Below are 9,743 nucleotides of genomic sequence, written 5' to 3'. Positions count from 1 at the left end.
GTTCTGGGGTGTTCGGTCGTTTAGGGTGGTTGGTGTTAGGGTGGCGAATTGGTGGTGGTGTCTTGGTGGGTTGTTGGAGAAAGGAGAGAGAAAGAGGAGTGAGAAGGGAAATTAAAGAGAATTAAAAAAAAAAAAAACTTTTTTACCTGTTTAATAGGTTAAAGGTCAAATGGATCTGTAGGAGAAGGTGGGGTGCAAAGGTTGGATTTTTGTGAGATTAATTAAAGGTTGGATTTTTTTTGTCAGACCTCGAAAAGGTATAGTGTAAGTGAAGATAATTTGGTGGAAGAGAAGATAATTTTAGTTTCTTTAGTTCCAACTTCCAAGATATAGTGTAAGTGAGTCGACTTGTGTATGGTTGGACAATTTCCCTCAGAGTTTCATAACTTTGGCGAAATTTGATTTGATTTAGTTTTAATAATAATGCCTAGCTGACATTGTTTCAAAAAAAAAGGGGAGGGGAGGGGAAGGGGGGGTGGGGAGTAGGATAGCTAGAGTACTAAAAAATTGTATATAAAAAAAAACCGGATAATAATTTGTAGAAAATAATTGAATGTGAGAGAGACGAATCAGTTTAAAATGTATTAGTTGGTATTGGTGAAGACCATGAGAGGATATTGATATATAACATTAAAATATAGTTTTTTGAAAAAAATAAAATAAAATTTGTAAATCTTATTAAAACACAGTACATACGCATTTGGTAAGTAAGGGTGTCAATCGGTTTTATGGTTTAGTTTTGGTTTCGGTTTATCGGTTTTCAGTTTGTAACGGATCGGATTATAATGGGTTGGAATTATTATCGGGTTAGTTCGGGTCGGTTTTAAATAAATCTGAATCGATTCGGTTTGGTATTTTTTTTACTACTGTTTCTTTTCGGGTTGGATTCTAATCGGGTTGGGTTGTAATTGGTTCGGGTCATAATCGGTTCGGGTTGAACTCGATAGGTTTAAAAACAAGTTTTGTCAGCTTAAGGCGGGTTTTGGGTCAAAACATAGCGGGTCCTAATTGGGTCGGGTTGTAATCGGTTCAAATCGTAATCAGTCTGAGTGGAACTCAATCAGTTTGAAAACGGGTTTTGCCAGTTTATAAGTTATAACTAGTTTTAGGTTAAAATACATCAAATCCTAACAGGGTTGGGTTGTAATCGGTTCAAATCATAATCGATTCCGATAGAACTCGACCGATTTTAAAACGAATTTGGTTCAAAACAAATCGGGCAAAATCAGTTCATGTCATAAATATAAAAGCTTAAGCAAGTTACATTGATCAAGTAATCAATTAGAACGAGTCGAGTTGTAAACTTGTAATTGGTCAGGTCACAAACACGTTATAGTAATAATTATCACTTTATTAGTTGTTTACTTAAATTTATATTTTGTTTTAACTAGCAAATTACCAATAAATTGTAATTACTTAGTTATGATTTCTTTATTACAAGTTGTTTATAAATTAAAATTTGACTATTAATTATTAACTATTAAGCTATAATTTTCTTTGGTCGCTCAGTTAAAACACGGATCACAATCTAAACCCCTCAAGAAAATACTCTCACAAACGTTGATTAAACCTATCTTTAATCCATTGCCTCTCATTCATCTCCCTAAATCCACTAAAACCTAATAAAAATCGGCCCAATAATCCAAATTCAAGCCCTACGGTCTTCATATCTCATTCATTACACTCATCCGTACCGCTTTAGTCAAAACACTTTCTCTCTCACACTTTTCACTCATAAAGGGTTACGAACTTACGGATTAATTAAAAACGGTTCGGTCATAACCGGTTACGGGTTGTAAGCCGTTCGGTCATAACTAATTACGAGTTATAAATGGTTCGATCCTAACCAGTTACGGGTTGTAAATGAATTGGATTTATCGGGTTTTTGTCGGGTTTAAACGGTTTTGGTTTACAATGAGTCGGGTTGCTATCGGTTTCAAAAGTACTTCGGTTCAGGTTGTTCTCGATTTCGGGTTGTATCGTTTTGCTTGATAACGGGTACGATTCAGTGACGGTTCTCAAACATTCGGATTGGTTCCGTTTTAGGTTTAAAAAAATCAGGTCGGGTCGGTTTACGGTTTTAAAATAACAGGTTCTTAGCAATTCGGTTCCTTTTTGAAATAGTTCGGAACGGCTCAGATTCACCAGTTTAGGTCGGTTTTTTGATAGCTATAAAATGGTAAGTGTAACCTTCATTAAAATACGGCGAAAGTAACACTTATTAACATGTGGTACCAATTGATTTTTTTATTAACATACGGACTGGATTCCTGAATCCGCATTAGCCCAAATGGTGAACCGGATGATACACCAAAAAAAAAAAAACACAAGGCCTACTAAATTATATTCTAAAAAACCTCTCATCCCATTTTAAAGTGTATTACATATGTGAACCCCACTTTTCATGTGTTACAACTATTAAAAAACGAAGGATGTAGCTTTTATAATTTTCGTTAAAAAAAAAATCACAAAGACTATGGCCTTGTTTGGCAAATGGCTGTTGGCGGTTGGCTGCTTCACTTGGCTTGTTTGACCAGCTAGAATGGTTGGCTGTTTATAATGGCTTTTGAAATTGGCTGTTTAAGTTGGCTGCTTATAAAAGTGTTTGGTAAATTAATTGGTGGTTGTTGGCTGTTTATAGATAATTTGTGGGCCAACAAGCCAAAAGCCAACAAAAAAGCTACTCAAAGCAGTTTTTTCATTTTGGCTTAAAAGCCAGCTTTTTCGCTGACTAAAAAGCCAATTACCAAACACATTTTTTGGCTGTTTGACCACCTTAAAAAGCCAAAAGCCAAAAGCTAACCAAAAAGTCATTAAAAAGCCAATTACCAAACATGGCCTATATCTATACTAATATTTAAAAAAAAGGAACTTTTGCAAGTCATATTAAGTGGCATGTGGCATTTCCCTAATGTCCATTTTTAGTTACATATTTTTATATATTTTTATATTACTTTGAATGAAACATTTTCATTCATGCTTTCATCATACACTTTCCTATTCCCTTGGATAAATGTACTCTTTACAACGCTTATTATGAACCTTGATAGAGTCTCCAATAATAGTTACTGAAAATTTCAGTTTCCAACTCTCATCCCAAATGATAATCATTATAATTTATAAATTAGAAATTATCTTCCTATTCCCCATTTTTTATGTCTAAAATTTATTTTGATTCCAAATTTTCTAATTTATTTGAATTATACATCCTTAATTACACAGTTACACCGCAATTGAGTTGATTTCCTTCCTATCTACAAAGTATTTCTCTATTTGAATTACACCGCAATTGAGTTGATTATTTCATGATTTTATAAGACAATTTGGCCAAATTTTGTATTGTTCAGTTCCATACTTTCATTGAATTTGTCACAAAAAGGTTTATTTTCTCTATGTTTAACTCCCTCTACTTTTTTTTTTTCAATTTTGCAATTTTACAATTTTAATCTTAATTATAAATATTGTGATAAATTAAATTATTTGTGTAGAACAAACGTTGACTTCACTTTTCCGGCATTGACCATCATGTAATATGCGCGTGATGTTTTAAAAATGTCTTTTCCTTTTTTTTTCTCTTGATTTTAAGGGAAGAGAAGAGATTTCGAGAGAAAATTTGGGGATAGTAAGACAAAAAATTTGAAAACATGGGGAAAAAATGAACGAAAATGGCCTTTTCAAAACATCACGTGCCACGTAAGTGATGATCAACACCGAAAAAGTAAAAGTCAATGGCTATATTCCGATGTCAAGGTCCCTCCTCACAACAAAAGTGACTTATAAGCTAAGGCCTTTGTTCACCACTTTGAACATATAAGGTCCTTCTTCACAAAAAAGTGAACATATAAGTACTTTTCTAACAAATTTATCAACAAAGTAATATTACAATTTTACTTATTATATAGTTTTTTTCATTAAATCAGATGCCTCATTTGTCCCAAATCAAATTCTGCCATATGTGTGCCCAATACTGAAACAATATTGCAACATGTAATTTTTTCAAACTATCGTTGACTAATGCCATTTAACGGATGTTATAACCCATGAAGTCCAAATATGCGAGCCTTTGCTTATGTGTATGCTTAGTCAAGGGAAGTAATCCAACTGAGCATGCGGATTTTACAATCATATCCTCAAGTTAATCGGTTGAAATACCATAAATACCCTTAGATTGACAAAGTTTGTCAATCATGAAGATTAACTTGGAATTCCCCTTTAAGAACGAGCCATAGGTTCTGGTAAAAACGAGAATTTGGAAAAATTCTCAGTTAATTTTAATCCAAATTCTCAAAAAATATGTCTCAAATCTTGGTTTTTTTTTTCCCTATAAATTAAAAAAGTAGGGGTTTTAATTTTTTTTTTTTTGAGGACTTTAATTTTTGGTTGATGGGTTGGTTAATGCTTGTTGTGAACTTGTGCAGAATATTGTTATTGTTGGAAGCAAATTAGCTGAAATTTTGAGCTTAAAAAATGACTTAGAAAAGTTGGATAATGCGACGGTTTAAGAACTTACAACTGCATTATTGCATTAAGTTGATTTCTTGTTGAATATAAAATATGTTTGTGTGAATCCTTAAACAAAAATTTGGTAACTTTATGTTTGAGGTTGGTTGTACTCCATCCACCTTGAATTAATAGTTGCGTTGGGATAGATATCCTTCTTAATGCTCATATTAGTCATTGTATGTTAGTTACAATGAGATTAATGTTAGTTTTCATTTTCTAGACCAAACCTAGGCTGAAGGAGTGTATGAGTCATAGTACGAGGAAGAATATAATCAATATATCACTTGTGCATTACTAGGATACTTTCTAAGCACAAATGTACAATTTTAGACCCATTCAAAATTTGAACACTAGAACTTTAAATTGAACTGAAATCTTAAATTTCAGCTTTTGGGGTACCAATGGCTTATCTGCAGAAATTTCAATCTGGGGTTGTTCATCCTCATCACTATTATCAATAAGTGATTGCTGTTGGAGTAAATTTGCGGATTTAGGAGTGTTGGGAATAAGAAAGAGAAAGGACAAAAGGTCGAGGAGTGGCAAAATGGAAGGAGGTATAAGTTGAAATGGGGTTTTGGGTAGAGGGACTGAGGGAGGAGGAATTGGGTTTGGAGTTTGGGGGAGGTGTGACTGTGTGATTATATGATCCTTTATTTTTTTTCTGGGATTTTCTCTTTGTGTTTTAGGAGTGGGAGATTGCTGTGCAATGAAGATGATGAGGGAAATGGAGAGAGATTGAGGGGGTGGTGTAGGACTGTAGATTACAGATAACTAGCCAGAGAAGTTTCAGGGCTCAGTTTAAATGTGATGATGCCAACTTCTGATTATCTCCTTAATCAAACAAAATAAGATTTTGTCAGTTATTAAGATTGAATTAATGAAATTACATGTTCAGACGTCTGAGGTTGTTTATGTCCTAAATGGTTCTAGCCCAGAATACCAGTTCTCCTTGCAAAGTAAAAAGTATAGAGTTCCTGCATGCTTGTATTGTTATTTTGATGGAATATTTAGTATGTCTCTACTCTTTGATACTAAAAGTGAGTTAGTTACATGTATAGTCGATGGAATTGTTGCACCCTAAAAGATTGGGGAATTCTAAATGATAGCCTTGTAATTATATGGTTAATCTGTTAACCTTAAGCACCTAAATTAAATTGTTAATTCTGGCTTGTATCCATTTTTGGCTATTTAAATCCTTTTGGGTGACAATTCATGGTTATGGTTATTACTTGCGACGTGTAACTTATATCACTGAATGAACTATGGAAGCAAGAGGCGGCCCCCATTGATCTATTTGATTAACAAGTTATGTTAATCAAATGACTTATTTGTAAATAAAGTGAATAGTAAATGTAACATCTCAGCTTTCGTTGTCTGATATAACATTCCATGGTGGATGCTTATGCTGAGTAGGACAGAGATTTTGTTAACAGAGATTAACTGTGAGAGTTGACGGGGTGACGAAAAGTTTACTCCATTGAAGCTTCCTCCTTTCTTCCCCGATCTCCAGCCATCTCCCATCAACACCACATCTTCACTGTGTCCATCCTCCACCGGCAACTCTTCCTCATCTCCTCCTTCATTCCACCAACACAACTTCCTCATCTCCACCTTCATTCTACCAACACTACCATTTCCGGCGGCTTTGCCGCCAAATTAAATGAAAACCCTATGATTAAAGGGTGAAGTTAATGGCATGGTCAACCCCAAAGGGTAGGGGTGATCATGTCCACCATTGAAGCTTTCATTGAGCTTACCTTACTATGTGATTATGTGAATGGTAATGGCGTGGGTAAGAGAGACGACACTTTGACGCCGTTAGGTACTTGGGTAACAGTCGTTAATTCAATACGGTGTAGCAATATGACTATGTGTTAAGTTGTCCTAATCAATATACGTATCAGCATCTGCATTTTACCAGTTTGCCCCCACTTACTTCAGGTATTTCTCTATTTTACCCCTTTATATGGTTTATAAACATATATATATCAAATAAATGAACTTGTATTTTCTCATGGAAGTATGTAATTGTTATGGTTTTTAACCGATGACATATGCCTGATCTTAAAATTGGATATAATGGACTAATGGTGACGGCCTGATGGGATAGCTCTTTAGGGATTAGTAATGGACAAATGGTGCTGGGAAGATGGAGAGTTGATGCCGCTTTTTTTTTTTTTTTTTTTTTTTTTTTTTTTTTTTTTATTATTATTATTATTATTATCACATTTTGGGACTAAAATTTGCCCATAAAAGCTGCATACGGAGTACTCCGTACTTGGCTTTACTACGAGTAGAATGGTTAAGGTCTACCTTTGGTGTACTTTTTTTAAAAAAATTTGTTTTTAAAATTTTTTTTTTACTGACTTTAAAACTTATTTTGTATGGAGTATTTGTGATCGGTTTATTTGGAAATAATTCCTTGAAAAAGTGATAAGTGAAGTTTAAACATGCATCTAACTTTCACAATCGTTTTGTCCTACTCCATAAGGTTTTTTATTTTTATTTTTTTTTAATTATTTATTTATTTTTTTTTTTTGAAAAGTCCTACTCCTGAAGATTCTTGGGAGATTTTAATTTCTACGGAGTAGTAAATATTAAATCATGTTTGGTTGCCATAATAAAAACATGATTTAATTTAATATTCTATGTAGTATTCCCATAAATTAAAGTTTTTTTTTTTGGTCAAGATGTTTTGTTTAGTTAAAGAGTACTCCATTCATTCCCTTTTGTTTTTTACGTTTTCATTATGGTGTTTATTTTTATTCTTTACATTTAGACCATCTCCAATTGTGAGACTTAAATTTGGGTATTGAAATACAAAATAAGTTGTCTTAATTTTATACAGGAGAAAAAAAAATAATCGTGTACTGAAAAAAAAAAAAAAAGTGGTTGAATTAAAAGGGAGGAAATAAAAACAAAGATAAGGACTAGCATATAAACTATGTACGGAGTAAAATTTATTTATTTTCATTTTGTATTAAAAATTATTTAAATATCATTGATATTTAAAATTATATGGACTAATTAAATTGAATGAGACACAATAGTAAGATAGAAGATTCAGATTAGTTTTAAAATGAAGAGTTAGGAACTCATTTATTATACACACTTTTTTACAATGAAGAGTTATGACTTGGGACAATTGCATCGGATCAGTTTTTTTTTTCTTCTTTGGATCGGATTCAAATCAAACTCGAATAGATTACCATCCCTAATTGAGACTAGTTTTAAAATGAAGAGTTAGGAGCTCATTAATTGTACACACTTTTTTAAAATGAAGAGTTACTCATTTACAACATAGCGTCACACCTTAAAGAGTTAAAAAGGTTAAACCCTTCCAATTCCATTAACCTTTCACTGTTTCACCTACAGAATTCACCCCCAAAAATGGCTGAAATTGAAATTTCCTCTTACAACAAGAGAAGGAATTTGCAATCAAAGAATGAGAATTCCAACAACAATGGTGAAGAAGACAGATTAAGCTCACTTCCAGACACCCTTCTACTCGAAATTCTATCTCTTCTCCCACTCAAATCCGCCGCCGCAACCTCCGTCTTATCCCACCGGTGGCGCCACCTCTGGACTCATCTCACCCACCTCACCTTCGACGGAGATAATCCACCATGGCTTCCTTCCAATGCCGATTCCTTAAGTCGAACTCGAACCTTCTTCCAATTCAAAGACATCGTATATCATATTCTCGCCCAAATCACCTCCCCACATATCCAATCTTTGAACCTTTTTATCCCTGATCCTGGCGCCAGACCTAAACTTTGCACGAAGACGTTGGAATCGTTAATTAGTTTAATTTTTACTCGAAATGTGGCTACAATCAAGGTAATTCTCGACCCTTCCTCCGATTTAACTCGTGGGGTTTATTTACCCAGTTGTATCTTTGAAATTCAATCACTTGTTGAGCTTCAGTTGGGTGGATCCCTTCATTGTAAGTTGCCTGAACTCACAGATGGGGTAGTTAGTCTTCCTAATCTGAAGAAACTTGAATTGGGTGCCAACATTCATTTCAACGATTTAGAAAAATTATGGGCATTTATTAATTCTTGCCCACTTTTGGAACTTTTGTCTTTAGAATTTGATATTCGCAATGCTGATGTTGTGATTATATCATTACCCATGTTGAAGTCTTTGATTATTTATTCAGTAGTGTCACGAAGCATCAAGTTTGTGATTGATACACCAATGTTGGAACACCTTCTGCTACATGCTTATTTTGGATATTATAGCTTTGATGATTGTCCAACTAAATTGCTTAGGGCAGAACTTAGTATTTTGGGTATAAGAAGCTGTCGTACCGATAAGTTTGGTAGAATGCTACCCCTTCTTCAAAGGATTTCTGGTGTCAAGTCTGTTTGCCTGGGTGAATATATGGATTTCTTCAATGCCCTTAATTACTTGGATGTTGATGTTCGGTCAATCTTCTGTAATGTAACCCATCTTAGATTGAATGGTGATATTATTGGTGGGGGGTTTGATGTCCAAAATCCAATACCATTGTTTTTGTTTAGCAAGCTCAAGAAACTTGAAATACACCCAAAAAGGTGGAATGCCAATAATATGAGGTTGCTTGACTACATTTTAAGTGATGCAAATGTTTTGGAGCAGCTTTGTGCATTATCTATTTATACTAATTCAGATAACATTGAGGATGATGATTCTAATGATATTTATGATGATCATGATGATGATAATTCTAATGATGAAGACTGCAACAAAGACATACTATGGTGGGAATACAAGGTATATAAAACACTGTTAGCTGTTTCAAAGGGTTCTTTACCTAGTCAGTTTGAGTTTGTTGGTACTTTCATCCGTGTATCAAGTGATTGTTCTCAAAATGGATTGATTGTAACCTTCAAAAATTAGAATCCTGCATCACAGCACGTGTGCATTTTGTGAGACATCTAACAATTAGTAATGCAAGACTACTCTCATGTGTTTTGATCATTGCCATCCTAAGTTAAGCTTAATTTTTGCCCGTCGGTAATGTAAGGAAATTCACCATGCTTATAAAACTGATGAATGTATCAGCTGATAGCGATTCCTGTTATCTATGAACCTGTATGTTAACTTGCTTTTGTGTACTGTAACATACTACAAATGGAATGGTTATTGCCTACCTTTTTTTTTTTTTTTTTTTTTTTTTTTTTTTTTTTTTTTTTTTCGTTTCCTTTATTGACTTGGTAATTGTGATTGGTTTATTTGGAAATAGATACCAGATA

General features: G+C 33.8%; 1 protein-coding gene across 1 annotated transcript; it reads left to right on the top strand.

Moving 5' to 3' along the window:
* The first annotated feature begins 7,893 nt into the window (after positions 1-7,893).
* LOC145555438 (F-box/LRR-repeat protein At4g14103-like) lies at positions 7,894-9,387 on the top strand. Its single transcript, XM_081617180.1, has one exon. It carries the CDS (start codon positions 7,894-7,896, stop codon positions 9,385-9,387), a length of 1,494 nt encoding a protein of 497 aa, XP_081473306.1.
* Positions 9,388-9,743: the final 356 nt, after the last annotated feature.

Source organism: Chenopodium album, chromosome 8 (genome assembly GCF_948465745.1).
Source record: "Chenopodium album chromosome 8, dcCheAlbu1.1, whole genome shotgun sequence".
Taxonomy (NCBI): domain Eukaryota; kingdom Viridiplantae; phylum Streptophyta; class Magnoliopsida; order Caryophyllales; family Amaranthaceae; genus Chenopodium; species Chenopodium album.
The sequence above is the reverse complement of the archived record's forward strand: the minus strand, read 5'-3'. Positions and strand labels throughout refer to the sequence as shown.

Bases quoted from the DNA above. Each gene is read 5' to 3' on its own strand.
- LOC145555438 (XM_081617180.1), top strand. From the start codon at position 7,894: ATGGCTGAAATTGAAATTTCCTCTTACAACAAGAGAAGGAATTTGCAA.